Genomic DNA, 18,802 nt, shown 5'->3' on the forward strand with positions numbered 1-18,802 from the left:
TGGAGACACAGCGAAGAAACAGGCCCTTCGACCCACCGAGCCCATGCTGACCAGCGATGCCCGCACACTGACCCTATTCAACACACACTAGGAACATTTTACACTTACATCAAGCCAATTAACCTACAAACCTACGTGTCTTTGGAGTGTGTGAGGAAACCGAAGATCTCAGAAAAACTGGGAGAACGTACGAACTCCGTACAGCCAGCACCCATAGCCGGGATTAAACCCGGGTCTCCAGTGCTGTAAGCACTGTAAGGCAGCAAATCTACCGCTGCCCTGTAGAATGTATACTTTCCCTGAAACATGTGTTCAATTAAAGACAGTTTAAGCACAGCTCAGTCTTAACTCCAACATGTATTCCCAATCTTAGGTCTCTGAAATTTATTTTCCTCTGTTATTAGATTTTTCTAGAAGGTGGAAAGGTAAGGTAATAGGTAAGCCTATTTATGAATTTAGTATTTATTATTTACTAGTCTCCATTTTACATTGCATTTTTCTCCAAAGAAAATCTACAGCCATTCTCTTGGTAATGTCAAAATTTCAAAACTGATGCTCCCACAAACATGTAACAAATGCAAGCATACAAATGAAATAAAAACAGAAAATGTAAGAAATATTCAAATAGGGCTGACAGAGTGTGGAGAGAGAAGTGTTTCAATGACATTTTATTGGAGCCAGTGAAAGTTAATGCAAAATCATATTAAAAAATACAGTATAGGGTTTGGGGGAAGAGAGAATACCAGGGAAGAACTGTGATAGAATGCTGGACAGGAGAGATTGAAGAAACAATGCAATAACGCATGTAGGTGTGCAAGGTTTGGCCACTAATTCATACACATAAGCGCTGGCTTGGCGATCGTTTCGCTGAACACCTCCGCTCAGTCCGCCTAAACCTACCTGATCTCCCGGTTGCTAAACACTTTAACTCCCACTCCCATTCCCACACTGACCTTTCTGTCCTGGATCTCCTCCATTGTCAGAGTGAGGCCCAGCGCAAATTAGAGGAGCAGCACCTCATATTTCGCTTGGGCAGCTTACACCCCAGCAGTATGAACATTGACTTCTCTAACTTCAAGTAACCCTTGCTTTTCCTCTCTCTCCATCCCTCCCCTTCCCAGTTCTCTGGCCATTCTTCCTGTTTCTGACTACATTACATCGCTATTTGCTTTGTTGTTATCTCCTCCCAGCTAACAAAGATCTATTCTACATTTTCCTTGAACTTCATTCTCTTTGTCCTATTTTCACATCTTACACTTCCTTATCTGTGTATCTCCCTCTCCCCTGACATCAGTCGGAAGGGGCTCGACCTGAAACGCCACCCATTCCTTCTCTTCAGAGATATTGCCTGTTCCGCTGAGTTACTCAAGCTTTTTGTGTCTATCTTTGGTTTAAACCAGCATCTGCAGTTCCTTCAGACACACATAAAAACAGAAATATGCACAAACCGTGCAAATGTATATACACAGTCAAACATAAACAACCCTGCTCGTATACATAAATTGTATACAAATATATAACTGTACATGGTGGTGGCTCGTCGTAGACGTCGATAGCATGGTTGTGCAGTCTCCTGTCTTGTGGGATCGAGTTCGACTCGCGAGTCCGATGTGGGGGGATCATGTGGTGGCACATGAAGGGCGCTGTGGGGAAGATTGAGGGCTGCAGCCTTCCTCCTGCCTCTGGCACTAACGAGTCGCCTTTGGCGATAGTCTGCACATACTGTACATACCTACACACACACATACATTCCAATGCAATAATTCTGGGTTAAAGTATCAGCCACAGTCTAAGGAACAAAGTTTATGATGGGGACCAAAGGCAAAATGTTATGGTCCTCCCAAGATTCAGTCAAAGAAACCTTCTGATCATCGAGCATTGGCCGTTGGAAAGTTGATGATGACTCAAAGGCAGTGTGAGTTTGTTGATCCAAGGGACTCAGCATTGCGATGGAATCACTGCATGTTTTTCAATGAAGACTGCTTTTAAATAATGAGTCATAGAGCCCAAGAATGAATTCTTGCAAATGTCAGATCGAACACTGAGGAATGGAAAAATATGCCATTGCAGTTTATTTTCTAATGCCAACTTGATGGGGGGGGGGGGGGGGGTTGATGTGAAACTGGTGGGTCATAAAGAGAAACTGGAGAGGGGAAGCAAGGCCAATTATTTCAAAGACTTTATTCAGGTCAATAAATGTAAAATTGTCCCTTGTGTGTGCAGGATAATGTTAATGTGCAGGGATCGCTGCTCGGTGCGGATGGTGGGCTGAAGGGCCTGTTTCCGCGCTGTATCTCTAAACTAAACTAAACTAAACTAAATGGGGCCTTGTGGGCTGGGGGAAGGCCGAGGCTGCTATGCTATTCGAGACCATCAGCTTCCTCTTGTTGAAACCCGAGAGAATTTAGGATTGAGGTACCGAAGTTGGAAGATGTCTTTTCCATCCATGATGATCCCGGAAAAGTAAACCGAACTGACAAGGAAGGACCCAATTATGTTCTATGTGGTCCAGCTGTTAATTATTAAATCACTTGTTCCCTTATGTCCTCTGCAAGCTCACTTGCACAAACTACTGGGCCATTGCAAAAGAAACAGGGACTGTGTGGCCTTTTCGTATTGAACAAAATGTGTCGGTGATTGTCATGATAACACAATCTCCCATCATGGAGAGGAAACCTACTGTATTGCTATTTCATTTCACGAGAAATATGACAGGTTGGGGGAAGAGTTCATTACACTTCCCTCTGCCATTAACGAGCTTTGCACAAAATTAATCCTCACAACTTAAAATCAAGGTATGTCACAGATTATTAATAACTACATGATACTTGCTTGTTAATGGTGGCAGTTCCAAATAGAAGTGCTGATGTTTAGCTACTTCATTAGTAGTAAGTCTGGGACCTGCAGGCATGTGCTGCCAAAGCCCTAGACCCACCTGTCAGATTCGGAGTACGGAATCAATAAGATCACCTTGCTTCTAAGTCCTGCACCAAGACCTAGGTGAGGCAAAGTACTAACCTTTAATTTAATTTTTTTATTTTGGTTTTGTTAATGATTTTATTTTAAAAGATCAATGTCATTTACTTCATTTTTAATCATAACATCATAAGTGATAGGAGTAGAATTAGGCCATTTGGCCCATCAAGTCTACTACGCCATTCAATCTCTCTCTCCTAACCCCATTCTCTTGCCTTCTCCCCATAACCTCTAATAGTTTTTTAAATATCAGAGACATGTGAAAACCATAGCTACTGAAGCCAGGACTGCTGAGATCATTGGATGGAAGTGAGGGAGGAGGTATAAGGATAGGTGATACCTCCTGCAGTTGCAGGGAAAAGTACCTGAAAAGAGTGTGGTTTGGGTGAAAAGGGATCAGCGAACCAGGAAGTTACAGAAGGAGTGGTCTCTGTGGAAGGTGGAAAGGGGTGGAGATGGGAAGTTATGACTGGTCACATTGGAGATAATGTGTTGGGTGCAGTGAAAGGAGAGGACCTGGGGTATTCTATCCTTGTTCCATCTGGGGGGAGGGATGCAAAAGCAGAACTACAGGACACAGACAAGATGCGTTAAGCAATCTATCTATAACAACAGGGAGGGTAACCATGTTTACTTAAGAAAGAGGAGGTCTTGGATGTCCGAGAATCTAAACCCTCATCTTGGGAGCAGATGCAGGGGTGACAGAGAAATTGAGAGCAGGGGATACTGTCTTTTCAAGAGGCCGGGAGGGAAGAGGTGTGGTTCAGATACTGTGGGAGTCGGTAGGTTTGTAAAAATTAGGTATAGCGAGCAATTAACGTTAATGCAATGTTGACTTTCATTTCAATGGGTATGGAGAATGAAAGTGGAGTTGTTTTTTCTGTATTTCCAAGAGCATTAATGAGACTGTACATTGAGAACTATGTAAAGATTAATATCCATATTTGAGGAATTATGTACTTACATGGAGGTAACACAGACAAGGATCAGTTACTGATTCCTGAGATGAAGGGTTGAAATGCAAAGGAGGGTCAAGCAGGTTAGACTCACGCTCACTCACTCAAATTAAGAGGAATGAAAGACAACCTTATTCAATCATATAAGGTTCTGAGGGGCAAAGCCAGGATGAATGATTTCCCCCTCATCTAGAACCAAGGGAGACAACTTCACATTCAGGGGCCACCCATTTTAGACAGAGAGTGAGAAAATCTCTTAGGAATCTACCCTAGAGAAATTTCCAGTCGGAGTCCCTATCAGACAACAGATACATGTATGGGGAGAGAGCAGGAAAATAAAGCAGAGGCCAAGGATGGATCACCCATGGCAGAGCATGCTCTGGGGGCTGATTCCCCATTCCTGCTCCTGGTTTCTCTGTTTGCTTCACTCCCTCTACCCAGATATAGAGGAATGGCCAAATTAGGAGCAGAAGTAAGCCATGCAGTCCTTTGAGCCAAAGCCGCAATTTAATAAGTCCACAGCCGTTCGGCTTGTAGCTATAACTCCACATTCCCATCTATGTGTGGGAACCTCTCATCCCATGTTTACCAAGTCTCTATCTGCACCTGCCTTAGGAATATCCAGTGTGTAGGAAAGAACAGGAGATGATGGTTTAAATTGAAGGTAAACACAAAATGCTGGAGGAACTCAGCTGGAGGAACTCTTAATGATAGCAGTGGCAGGGGGTATGGGGAGAGGGCAGGAACGGGGTACTGATTGTGGATGATCAGCCATGATCACATTGAATGGCGGTGCTGCCTCGAAGGGCCGAATGACCTACTCCTGCACCTATTGTCTATTGTCTATTGACGGCCAGCATCTCTGGAGAGAAGGAATAGGTGACATTTTGGGTCAAGACCCTTCTTCAGACTGAAGGAGGGTCTTGACCCGAAACGTCACCCAGTCCTTCTCTCCAGTGATGCTGCCTGTCCCGCTGAGTTACTCCAACATTTTGTCTACCTTAGGAATATCCAGACTCTGCTTCCACAACCCTTCGAGGGAGAGGAATCAAAATCTCACTGCACTCAGAGACAAACTTCCTTCTCATCTAATTTTTAAACAGTGACCCCAAGTTTGAGTCATCCAGCATGGAAACAGACCCTTTGGCCCAACTCGTCCATGCCAACCAAGATGCCATGTCTAAGCTAGCCCAATTTGCCGGCGCTTGGCCTATATCTGTCTAAATCTCACATCCGTGTACCTGTCCAAATATCTTTCAAATGTTGTTATCGAAGTTAGACACAAAATGCTGGAGTAACTCAACGGGTCAGGCAGCATCTCTAGAGAGAAGGAATGGGTGACGTTTCGGGTCGAGACCCTTCGTCTGAGTACATGCTGCAACTACTTCATCTGGCAGCTCGTTCCATATACCCACCACCCTCTGTGTGGAAAAAGGCATCCCTGGGATCCCTTTTAATATTTCCCCTCTCACCTTAAACTTATGAATTCTAGTTCTTGATTGCCGTACCCTGGGGAAGAGAATTTGTGCAGTCACTCTATCTATTCCCCTCGTGATCATATACGGCTCATCCCCCTGTGCTCCAGAGATAAAAGTCCAAGCCTCCCCAATCTTTCCCCATAGCTCAAACCCTGAAGTCTCCTCTGCACTCTTTCCAGCTTAATAGCATTTCTTCCTACAGCAGATTGATTAAAATGGAACACAGTACTCCAAGTGCAACAATGCCAATGTTTTGTACAACTGTAACATAACGTTCCAACTTCTATACTCAATTCCCTGACTGATGAAGGTCAGCATGCTAATAGTCTTCTTCACCAGCAAAGCCATTTTCAGGGAACTACGTACTTATACACCATGCTACCTCTGCTCCACAACACTCCCCAGGGTCTTATAATTATTGTAAAAGTCCTATCCTGGTTTGACTTCCTTAAATGAAATAGCTACACTTACTGTATATGAATTAAACTCCATTAGCCATTCCTTGCCCACATGCCCAGCTGTTAAAGTTGCCACCGTAATTCTTGATAATAACCATCATTGTCTATGATACCACCTATGTTAGCGTCTTCTACAAACGCACAATTATGAAGTGTAAATTTGCATCCAAATTGTTGATATAGTTGACAAGGAGCGATGGCCCCAACACCGATCCCTGAGGCACACACCAGTCACAGACCTCCAGTTTGAAAAACAACCTTCCACCTTCACTCTCTGCTTCATTGCATGAAGCCAATTATGTATCCAATTAACTAGCTCTTCCTGCATTCCAAGCAGCCTACCATGCAGAACCAGATCAAAGGCATAGCTGAAGTTAACATAGACTACATCCCTCAACAATCTTCTTGGTCGCTTCTTCAAAACACTCAACTAAATCTGTGAGTCGAATCTCCCATGGCACAAAAACATGCTGACTATCGCTAATCAACGAGTGCCTTTCCAAATTAATATGTATCTTAATCTTCAGAATCCTCTCCTGTAACTTTCCTCCCACAGATATTAGACTTACTGGTCTTTAGAATCATAGTAATACGGCAAAGAAACAGGACCTTCGCCCAACTCGTTCATGGCAACCAAGATGTCCCATCTAAGCACGTCTCATTTGCCCGTATTTGCTCCATAACTCCCTCGAAATTACCTATCGATCTACCTGTCCAAGTATAGTTTAAAGGCTGTTGTAATACCTGCCTCAACTAACTCCACTGGCAGATTGTTCTAAATACCCACCACCTTCTGAGTGAAAAAGTTGCTCCTCAGGTTCGTATTAAATCTTGTCCCTCCCATCTTAAACCTCTCATCTCGGGTTCTTGATTCCCCTATCCCTGGATAAAAGACTTTGTCCTATCTATTCCCCTGCTGATTTTACACATCTCTAGTCATTTACCCCTCAGCTTTCTATGCTCAAAACAATAAAGCCTAGCCAGCCCAACCTTTTCCCTATAAATCAGGCACTCGAGTTCTGACAACATCCTCATAAATCTTCTCTGCATTCTTTCCAGCTTAATAATATTCTTCTCATAGCAATACGCCCCAAACTGAACACAATATTCCAAATGGGGCGTCACCAACATCTTGTACAACTGTAACATATTGTCTCACCTTCTGCACTCAATACGATGTATAAAAAGCCTTCTTTACCACTCCATCTACCTGTGATGCCATTTCAGAGAACTAAGTACCTGTTCTAGATCTTTCTGTTCTGCGACACACCCCTGATGTCTAGCATTCATTGTGAAGGTCCGGCCCGAGTATGACTTCCCAAAATGCAATGTGTCGCAAAATTCCATGCTTCTGCCTATTCTGTCAATTGAACATGCTGTCATTTACTTTTGTGGTGTATTCAAGTCGTCCAATTGCTTCACTACTGTATCGGATCCTGCCCCATAAGGCACAGAAGAGTACAGTACACAAACAAGCCCTTGGCACACAATGTACATTCCGAACCCAATGCCAGGTTAAACTAATCTTTGCTTGAACGCGATCAATTTTCTGCACACAGGGTATCTATCTTCCTAGCTGCAAGCAAATTAATGCTCCCATTTGCCTTCATCACCACACCTGGCAACACGTTCCAGGCACCCACCACTCCCTGTGTTAAAAACATGCCCCACACATCCTCTTAAACTTGACCCCTCTCATCTTGAAGCTATGCCCTCTAGTCTTTGGCATTTCCACGCTGGGGAAAAAGGTTCTAAATGTCTACCTTATCTATGCCTCCCATAATTATATACACATCTATCAGGTCTCCCTTCAACCTTCGACGTTCCAGAGAAACAATCCAAGTTTCTCCATCCTCTCCTTATAGCTAATGCCCTCGAGTCTTTTTCTGCACCCTCTCCAAAACCTCCACATCCTTCCTACAATGGGGCAACGTGAACTGCACACAATAGTCCAAATGCAGCCCAACCAAATCTAAAGAAGGGTCTCGACCCGAAACGTTACACATTCTTTCTCTCCAGAGATGCTGTCTGTCCCGCTGAGTTACCCCAGCATTTTGTGTCTATCTTCAGTTTAAACCAGCATCTGCTGTTCCTTCCTACATAATTCCCCAGCGAATTTTGTTATAGATGCTCCCACATGACAAAATGACCTGTTTACACCAACACGATCAAAAATCCTTGGTACCGTAAAAGTTGTAGTCCCATCATGAATCCTGTGGCAGGATCTCAGTGGAGGCCGCTGAGAATGAAAGGGGGACACAGCAGGGGGCCACCGGTGGCCATTTGTGGTGGCAGGGCTGGTTCACCGTTGTGAGCAGAAGGTCAGACTGTTTGATGAACCTTTTGTAACCTTGTTGGCTCCAGACTCTTGCGTACTGCCTAGGTGAGGTCTGCTGTTTTACATGGTTTTACAGGGTTGTTTGCAAAACAAAAGCATTTGCAAACAAAAGCAGGTACATGTGGCAATATAGTAACATTGAATCATCATTAAGGGTATTTAGTGTCTCTTGCCAACTGCAAGGGGACCAATTATACCTGTTCTACTGAACGGTGGTGCAGCGGTAAAGTTGCTACCTTGCAGCGAATGCAGCGCCAGAGACCTGGGTTCGATCTCAACTATGGGTGCTGTCTGTACAGAGTTTGTACGTTCTCCCCGTGACCTGACTGGGTTTTCTCCGAGATCTTCGGTTTCCTCCCACACTCCAATGACGTACCGGTATCTAGGTTAATTGGCTTGGTAAATGTAAAAATAGTCCCTAGTGTGTGTAGGATAGTGTTAATATGCGGGGATCGCTGGTCGGCGCAGACCCGGTTGGCCCAACGGGCCTGTTTCCATGCTGTATCTATAAACTAAACTAAACTAAAAGATAGACACAAAATGATGGAGTAACTCAGCGGGACAGGCAGCATCTCTGGATAGAAGGAATGGGTGACGTTTCGGGTAGAGACCCTTCTTCAGATGGTGAAAACCTGCATCTGCAGTTCCTTCTTACACATACCTGTTCTACTTGCTGTTAACCAGCCAATCCTTCGTCCATGTCAACATGTTATCTCCTACAGTACGAGTTTCTATTTTCCCCAATAAGGTTTGATGCAGCTCCATAGCTAGACCAGTAAATAAAGATAATTACCGTTATTTTATTTTTTAAGGAATGCTTATTTATTTTTGCTCTCCACTTTGCTGCTGTAACCCTGCAAATTTCCCCGTTGTGGGACAAATAAAGGATTTTTTTTTAAACGCCCTGTAGGAATGTGGGTATAGAACATCTGCTAGTTTCCCTGTATCCAGAGCACATTATGTTGTCAGAGAACTCCAATAAATTGATCAAACTTGAAATTCCTTCCATTAAATAACATTGACTTTGCCTTATCCTTTGCCTTATTGACTTTGTCTAAGTCCCCTCGGCCTTTCATCATATCTTCTACGATTTTCTAAATGACGGATGTTAAGGTAATTACCTGGTGTTTTCTTGCATTCTGTCCCCCTCCCTTTTTTAACAAAGTAACTACATCGGTTATTTCTAATCTAATGGAACTTTACTCAGACCTGGGCCCTTTTGGAGAATTAAATTTGTTTATTCCCTATAATGGGGTCTGGAAAAGCTGAGACCATGAGAAGCAACAGATAAATGGAAGTTCTGCATTTGATGTCCCCAATGTAGGGGGTAACCACGTTATAATTCTGCACCTTCTCCAAAGCCTCTACATCCTTCCAGTAATGTGACCAGAACCACACGCAATATTCTAAATGCATCCAAACCAAAATCTCATGGGGAAGCACCATGACTTCCTTACTCTTATACTCAATTCCCTGATCAATGAAAGCGAGCATATCATATGCACTCTTTATCACTCTCTCCAGTTATATTATCACTTTCATGGAGCTATGAACCTGGACCCCAAGATCCCTTTGCTCATCAGTACTGTTAAAGGTCTTTCCATCAACCATATACCTTCTCCTGAGATTTGACATCCCAAAAAGCAAAACCTCACACCTACTCAGATTGAACCTTATCTGCCACTTCTCTGCTCATTTCCGTAGTTGATCTATATCCTGCTGTCTACTTTGACAACCAACCAACTTCAGCTACTATGCCATTAACCTTCAGAAATGAGGACATTAGTCTGGAGAAGGGACTCGACCCGAAACGTCACCCATTCCTTCTCTCCTGAGATGCTGCCTGACCTGCTGAGTTACTCCAGCATTTTGTGATACCTTCAGAAATGAGGACATTACTGTGATAGGTGCAGCCAGAAGCTCAGTAACATTTGGTGAATGGCTCACTTCTCATATTAAAAAGCCTTCCGGCAAGGCATAGCTCTGGAGCTTGGTGGAATACTGTAATACTCATTTGCCTGGACAAGTGCAGCTCCAACACCCTCAAGAAACTCAACACTTCAGGATAAAGCAGCCTGTTCGACCAGCACCCAATCCGTCATCATAAACATTAATTCCCTCAACTCCCAGTGGACTGAAAAATGGTCAATGGTGCACAAGGTATTAGATTATTCTGACACCATCTCCCAAACGTTTAATCTCCACCAACTAGGGCAAAGATTTTGGACGCATGAGAACACCATCTCCTGCAGATGTCTTTTGGTTTAAGGTAGACACAAAATGCTGGATTAACTCAGCGGGACAGGCAACATCTCTGGAGAGAAGGAATGGGCGATGTTTCAGCTCGAGACCCTTTTTTAGTTTAGTATAGTTCAGAGATATACAGCTTGGAAAAAAGGCCCTTCGGCCCACCGAGACCATGGCGACCAGCGATCTCCATACACTAACACTATCCTACACACACTAGGGACAATTACATTTTTACCAAGCATACAGGTTTGTAGGTTAATTGGCTTGGTATAATTGTAAAATGTCCCTAGTGTGCAGGGATCACTGGTCGGCAAGGACTCGGTGGGCCAAAGAGCCTATTTCAGCACTGTATTTTTAAATTAATAAACTAAACTACTGTAAAATGCCCTTACTTAGAGTGGATGACACCCTGTACAAGATCCCTCATGATTCATTTAAGTCGCCACTCACTCTTCTAAACTCTAATGCATTCAAACCTAGCCTGTCCAGATTTTCCTCCTTTAACAAAGTATTCAGCCATTGGTCTGGTAAGTCAAGTTGATCATCATATACACAAATATGGTGAGGTACATGTACAATGAAAGCCTTCTTTTTGTCATTTTCCACGTCGTAAAATTCTTCCTTAAATAAGGAGACTAAAATTGTATACAATACCCCACATGTGGTCTTATCATTGCCCCACATAAATGAATTTTAGAACGGAGATGAGGAAGAACTTTTTCAGTCAGAGAGTGGTGAAGGTGTGGAATTCTCTGCCTCAGAAGGCAGTGGAGGCCAGTTCGTTGGATGCTTTCAAGAGAGAGCTGGATAGAGCTCTTAAGGATAGCGGAGTGAGGGGGTATGGGGAGAAGGCAGGAACGGGGTACTGATTGAGAGTGATCAGCCATGATCGCATTGAATGGCGGTGCTGGCTCGAAGGGCTGAATGGCCTACTCCTGCACCTATTGTCTATTGTCTATTGTCTATAAGAATAACCTCCCTGGGAAGCTGGAAAGGGTACAGAGATTTACGAGGATGTTCCAAAGTCTGGATTGTCTGAGCTATAGGGAGAGGTTGAGTAGGTTGGGACTCTATTCCTTGGATGGCAGGAAGATGAGGGGTGATCTTATAGAGGTATATAAAATCATGAGAGGAATAGATCGGGTAGATGCACAGAGTCTCTTGCCCAGAGTAGGTGAATCGAAGACCAGAGGACATCGGTTTAAGGTGAAGGGGAAAAGATTGAATAAGAATCTGAAGGTTAACTCAGGCAGGGACTATCTCAACATTTAAGAAACAGTTAGACAGATACATGGATAGAACAGGTTTGGAGGGATATGGACCAAACACAGGCAGGTGGGACTAGTGTAGCTGGGACATGTTGGGTAAGTTGTATCACTCTTCGACTCCCTGCTATTGTGTTCAATTCCCTTCGCAATAAATGATCAGCTTTCCTCATTACTTACAAGCAGAAGCTTTTTTTTCTAAATCATGCACTCAGTCAGGCATCTAGATCTGTCGATGTTTCAGAACCCTACAACGTCTCAGGATTTAGATAATATGTTCTTTAATTTCCCTGGCACATTGAGCAATTTTACATTTCCCTACATTCCTCTCTATTTGATCAATTACTTGATCTACACCCCTCTGTGGCCTCCTTAAATCCTCTTTACAACCCATTTTTGGTTGGAAATTCAGCAAAGTTAACAACCACATCCCTTGCTGCCTTCATATACCCCCCTTAGGTGATAAACAAATCTGTACATAGCACTGCAGTTACGCTCTTCCCTACTTTTATACTCAATCTCTTGGAATATTCCATCTGTTTGTTTTTTTTGTTACTTGCTTTACTTTCATATCTTTCTGTTTTCAATCGGTATGTCCAAGTCCCTCTGTACACCACCATTCTATCCTCTCTTCCCATAGAAGCAATTCCTCCTAGCGAGGTGGACAGGCGTACAATTCCCTACATTGTGCTCCAACTGCCAGAACTTTGCCGTTGGGCTCGAAGGGCCGAATGGCCTACTCCTGCACCTATTGTTTCACTTAAACTCCTCCCAATTTGCTTCTCAATTAACTTTGCGCTTTCAACAAATTTAGATACAATGCAAACAGTATCTATCCATGTCTATCTGACCCGCTGAGTTACTACAGCGTTTTGTGTCTGTCTATCTATGTCTATGTAACTGTAATTCTTTTTTGTGCACAATCCGCAGGCATTGCCAGTTTCATTTCACTGCACATCGTGTATGTATGTGTATGTGACAAATAAACTTGACTTGACTTGACTTGATCTACACGGTATGTACATGTCAGGATCTTGCCTATCGTACACATAGAGGCACAAGAAATTGCAGATACTGGAATCTTTGAGCAAAAGACTGAGTGCTGGAGGAACTCAGCATGTCAGGCAGCGTCTGTTTAGAATCCGTGGAGCATCTGAAGAAGGGTCTCAACCTGAAGTGTATGAGACAATAGACAATCGGTGCAGGAGTAGGCCATTCGGCCCTTCGAGCCGAATGCGCATCCCCTGCGGGCGAGCTGCCCGACTCGCTGGGTTCCTTCAGCACTTTGTGAATTGCAGTTGAACAAAAACAAAACCCGGCACATGCTTCGGGATCACGTGGATGAGGTGACTTCAGGCCTGTGACTGCCAACGATGTTTGGATGCTTGCCCTGAAAACGTCGTCACAAGACCACCATCTCTCCCCACAGCTCCACATCCTCCATTCTCCGCCAGTCGGCGAGTTACACAGATTCTTCAGCGCCCTGCTCAGTGTTGGGCGGCTTCTTCTCCCACAACCATCCGTACAACTGATGGAAAGGAAACCCACGGCAGAGAATGGCTCATTGAAGGGCAGCCCCTGTTTCCCTGGACCGTGGCCCCAGAGATCGATACATCAGTCCATGACCTGGACACCTTGGGGGCAATCCTGGCCAGATGTCCCCACTGCACTGGGAAGCATCGCCGACTCTATCTGACCGCCGTGGGGCCGGCTTCGGGTGTCTACCCAACAAAAGGATCTCGACCCGAAACGTCACCCATTCCTTCTCTCCAGAGATGCTGCCTGACCCGCTGAGTTACTCCAGCATTTTGTGAATAAACAGCTAACAAATGTTTGCTGCTTCCTTTAATCATCGTTACTTTTTTTGTTTTTGTTTTGCATATCTTTCATTCGTTGTTCTTTGTCCCTCTCCACATCACCGTCCATATCTCTCGTTTCCCTTATCCCCGTTGTTCTTTATCCCTCTCCACATCACCGTCCAGATCTCTCGTTTCCCTTATCCCCTGACCAGACTGAAGAAGGGTCTCGACCCCTGAAAACGTCACCCATTCCTTCTCTCCAGAGACGCCGCCTGTCCGGCTGAGTTACTCCAGCTTTTTGTTTTTGCTTCCACATCTCGGATCTCCTTCGTGGGAGGGAGGGCTCGCTTGTTTTGTGTGGGATTTGGAGGCGGGGAAAGGTGTGTGGGGGGGGGGGGGGGGGTAATAGAAACGAGATCCGCACATGCCCATCCTATCTTTCTCCAGTGGGGGCAGCTCCACACACGACACTTGGGCTCTGGCGGCATCGGAAGCAACAGTAGGAGGAGGTTGCGGAGTCAGGGCCGTGAGCTGGGGAACCTGCTGAGCGCTGCCAACTACTGCACGGGTTGACTTCTGCACCGAGACCACAGCGTCAAGGGACTAGTCGCCGTCAGGCATCACCCTCCCATACCCCCCACACCCCCCCATACCCCTCACACCCCCCCATACCGCCCTCACACCCCACACCACCACCACTCTCCAAACTCACCGGGTGCGGCTTTATTTATCCCTGGCAGCCCAAACTGGGAGAGGGGGGGGGGGTGTGTAAATGTACCGGGGCCAAAACTTAACCATTCGCTGCCGTTGAAGATTTTCTCTCTCCTTCCTTCTGCCCCCTCAACCTCTCTCTCTCCCTCTCCCCCTCTCTCTCCCTCTCTCTCTCTCTCCCCCCCCTCTCCCTCCTTCTCTCTCTCTCTCTCTCAGTGTTGCGCTGCGCGAAAGCTTCCCATTGCTGGCAAAGAGTGATGTTTGGAGAGGGAGGAGGGGAGGGCAACAGTTCGCTTCGCAGGTGCTCGCAGTCTCCGTCTGCTCCATGGGTCTGGCCAGGGCCGGGGCGACGACGGTGCGGCCGACATAGCGCGTCGGGGTCTGCGTACTGAGTGAGAGGCGACGGTGAGCCGCGGGCACCCGGCGGCGATGCTGAGGATGGGTAAGCGGCCATTCATTCACCCACCCTCCCGCATCCACTGCGGACCGCGGACCGCGCCGCCACAGTCACGGCCGCCGCCACCACCACCACCACAGTCACGGTCACGGTCGGCTCCGATGCCGCTTCAAGTTGCCCGCGATCACAATTCCCCGATCACTTTAAAGTTGCGGCAATCTTCCACCGCACGTCCGAGGGAAAGACACACTCACACACACGCACACACTCACACACACGCTCACATACACACACACTCACACACACACATACACGCACTCACGCACACTCACATACACACACACTCACACACACACACTCACGCACACATACACACACACTCACATACACGCACTCACACACACGCACACATACACGCTCACCCATACACACTCGCACACTCACATACACACACACTCACACACACTCACTCTCACATACACGCGCTCACACACACTCACATACACGCACTCACACACACGCACACATACACGCTCTCACTCACACACACGCGCTCACACACACACTCACACACAAACACACACACTCACAAACACACACACACACACACATACACACACTCACACACATACACACACTCACACACATACACACACACTCAAACACACTCACTCACACACGCACTCACACACGCATTTCAGGACGCCGCGGATGAAAACAAAATGCAAACGGCTGGTGTGAGGCTGCAAACACGCGATTCATTACAATAACTTTTCTCTCTCCCAGGTCTCGGGGTAATTGCACTACTAAGTGGTCGAGTTGCAGTGTTGGTGATGGCACCCACAGTCTTGTTGAGCCTCCTCTCCGGCGCCGAGCGAGCGTGCCCCAGTAATTGCAGGTGCCACGGTAAGATAGTGTACTGCGAATCGCTCAGCCTCCAGGAGATCCCCCCGAACATCTCCCCCGGCTCCCTGGGGCTCTCCCTACGTTACAACAGCCTGCAGACGCTGGAGCACAACCAGTTCGTGGGTCTCAACCAGCTGACCTGGCTGTACCTGGACCACAACTACATCGGCCTGGTCCACGAGCACGCCTTCAACGGCATCCGCAGGCTGAAGGAGTTGATCCTCAGCTCCAACAAGCTCACCGGCCTGTTCAACAACACCTTCCGCCCGGTCACCAACCTGCGCAACCTCGACCTCTCCTACAACCAGCTGCAGTCGCTGCAACCCGAGCAGTTCCGGGGGCTTCGCAAACTCCAGAGCTTGCACCTGAGGTCCAACAACCTGCGGACCGTGCCCGTCAGGATCTTCCAGGACTGCCGCAACCTGGAGTTCCTGGACATGGGCTACAACCGCATCCGGAGCCTGGCCCGCAACGCGTTCGCCGGCCTGGGCCGCCTGGTGGAACTGCACCTGGAGCACAACCAGTTCTCCAAGGTCAACCTCGCCCACTTCCCCCGCCTGGTCACCCTGCGCATCCTCTACCTGCAGTGGAACAAGATCAGCGTGGTCATCCAGGGCATGTCGTGGACCTGGAGCTCGCTGGAGAAACTCGACCTGTCCGGCAACGAGATCCAGGCCATTGGGCCCAACGTGTTCCAGTGCGTGCCCAACCTGAGCACGCTGCACCTGGACTCCAACAAGTTGACCACGGTCGGCCAGGAGATCCTGGAGTCCTGGATCTCCCTCAGCTCCGTCAGCCTCTCGGGGAACATGTGGGAATGCAACAGGAACATCTGCTCGCTGGTGAACTGGCTGAAGATGTTTAAGGGGAGGAGGGAGAACACAATGATCTGCGCGGGGCCAAAGCAACTGCAGGGAGAACAGGTGGTGGAGGCGATCGACAACTATAACATTTGCATTAAAACTGAAAGAGTCGCCACCCACGTGGTGCCGGAGCCCCCCAAACTCCAGGCCAAACCGACGTTTAAAACAAGGCTTCCAAAGGCCAACTCGGAGAGCAAAGGCCAAGCCCCAGTGCCCGCAGCCACCACTCCCCCACAACCCAGCGCCGACACTGAGGACATCGAGCCCGTCTCCTTTCACAAGATCATCGCGGGCAGCGTGGCCCTGTTCCTCTCCGTGCTACTCATCCTTCTGGTCATCTACGTGTCCTGGAAACGGTACCCGGCGAGTATAAAGCAGCTCCAGCAGCGCTCGCTGGGCCGAAGGCGACGCAAGAAGAGGCAGTCGCTGAGGCAAATGGTGCCCACTACCCAGGAATATTACGTTGATTATAAGCCTGCACACACCGAGGCCACGGAGATGCTGATGAACGGAACAGCCTCCTGCACCTTTAACAAATCTGGCTCCAGGGAATGCGAGGTATGAACTTCTCATAACCCACAAAACATGGGTTATAGAGGTAAACATGTGAACTGTGGCCGGTGGTCTTAAATGTTTGCCTGGGTGAGATTTGGCGGAATAGTTATTATTGATTGTACCCTGCATATAGTATATTATTCCAAGGTGCCCACATACCTACCAAAAGATCAGAGGTTTTTGTTTTTTTTTCATCAACAGCTATTGATGTTAATAAATGCATTCACCGAATTGTTTCTTTGCGGGAAATGTGTTACTGTTATGATCACAGTCGTGCCTTTTGTATAAAAAAAAAATCTCTTGTTTGCCACTATCTTGAAGTCGGCGTTGCATTCTTGCCAAGCTCCAAGCTGAGGCGTTAAAAACTTGTAGATTTGTACATTGCCGATCCTGCACGTTGCATTTAATTGATTTGATTGCTGGTGCGATTTCCGAAGCTCGGTCGTTGCCTTCTGAACTTTAATTTATGCACTACTGTTCCTGATTGCCGTGTTTCGTGGAGCGCTGCAGGTGATTGAATCTTGGTGGTGGCTGACACCCGGACACAAGGAGGTCTCCCTGACTCTAAGCCTTCAGAGTGCAGAGAGAAAGGCCATTGTCAGCAGATTGGACTCGATACTCATTGACCCATCTTGCTTGAATGCTAGAACAGACGTTTAAAACGGCAAGATGGTTCAATGGGATGGATTGGGACAAGTCATCGTGGACATGGGGCGGGGGTCATAATCATAATCATAACACTGAACATATGGGAGGTGGTCTTGGAACGGAGGGTGCTCGTCAAACTGCAGAGCATCCTGGACAATACAGCTCACATTGGTCAATCTGTGGAATACCTTCAGCAACAGACTGGTACCACCGACAGAACGCCACAGGAGATCCTTCTTCCCTGTGGCTATCAAACTGTACAACTCCTCCCCCTTCTGTCTTGGGGTAGACTGAGATTGACTCCCCTCCTCTCCCCAATCTTTGCACATCTCCAATCCTTTCCCACTCGTCACTTTAATTTAATGTTTCGTGTATTTTGTGTTTTACGACTGTTGGCAGACCAATGTCCCCTCCTGGGATAAATAAAGTTCTATCGTACCGTATCCATATCCATTTACCCGCATATCCATTTACCCATCTAAACGTCTCTTAAATGCCTCTACTGTATCTGCCTCCACCACTAGTCTCCGCGTCCCAGGCACTCGCCGTCCTCTGTGTAAAAACAAAACTTGCCCGGTACATCTCCTTTAAACTTTGCCCCTTTCACCTTTAAGCTATGCCCTCCAGCGTTTGATATTTCCATTCTGGGGGAAAAAAAGTTCTGAAAATTTAGATCTGAGCCTTCGGGAATATTATCAGGGAGCATTTTTCCCCCACTGAACGGTCTGAATCTGGGACTCTCCTCTAAGAGACTGTTGATGCTCAGGGTGAACTGCACCCGAGAAGGGTTCCTGTGAGCCGACAGTGTATTAATAGTGAGGAGCCTCAAAAGGCGGAATAGCAACCTCTTCTTCATTAATACCACCGAACAGCAGATATCTTGTATCCCTCGCCTCGCCACGAGGGAGTGCGCCGCGTTGCCTCAACTGAAGTATTTGAAGCAATATTAGCTTTCTTTTTTAATCCATAAAACACGATATCAACCGTGTGTGATGTGGCCGTGTTGTCGCGAATTATTTCAGGCAGTCAAGGGTGCTGAGAATAGGGTGGGATTTTCTATGGGGTCTACTGTTTGACATTAGCTGAGAAAAAAATATCAAAAGTGACAAAGCTTGTGGCTCTGAGTGAAGCCACTCACTTTTCACCCGGAGATTGTCATTTCGACGCCTGATTGCAAAAGCTAATCAAGTCCCGACCTCCTC

The 18,802-nt window shown here is 46.7% G+C and overlaps 2 protein-coding genes across 4 annotated transcripts in view; one reads left to right on the top strand and one right to left on the bottom strand.

The window, feature by feature from the left end:
- The window catches only part of LOC144601244 (catenin alpha-3-like), a 928,496-nt gene that overhangs the window by 533,261 nt on the left and 376,433 nt on the right, over positions 1-18,802 (bottom strand). The window lies entirely within an intron of this gene.
- The window catches only part of LOC144601246 (leucine-rich repeat transmembrane neuronal protein 3-like), a 205,715-nt gene continuing 200,892 nt past the window's right edge, over positions 13,980-18,802 (top strand). Inside the window, exons 1-2 of the mRNA XM_078413254.1 lie at positions 13,980-14,673; positions 15,415-16,955. Coding sequence (XP_078269380.1) covers positions 14,661-14,673; positions 15,415-16,955 — 1,554 coding nt within the window. The 5' untranslated portion in view covers positions 13,980-14,660. The remainder of the gene's footprint in view (positions 14,674-15,414; positions 16,956-18,802) is intronic.

This window comes from Rhinoraja longicauda, chromosome 16 (assembly GCF_053455715.1).
Source record: "Rhinoraja longicauda isolate Sanriku21f chromosome 16, sRhiLon1.1, whole genome shotgun sequence".
Taxonomy (NCBI): Eukaryota; Metazoa; Chordata; class Chondrichthyes; order Rajiformes; family Arhynchobatidae; genus Rhinoraja; species Rhinoraja longicauda.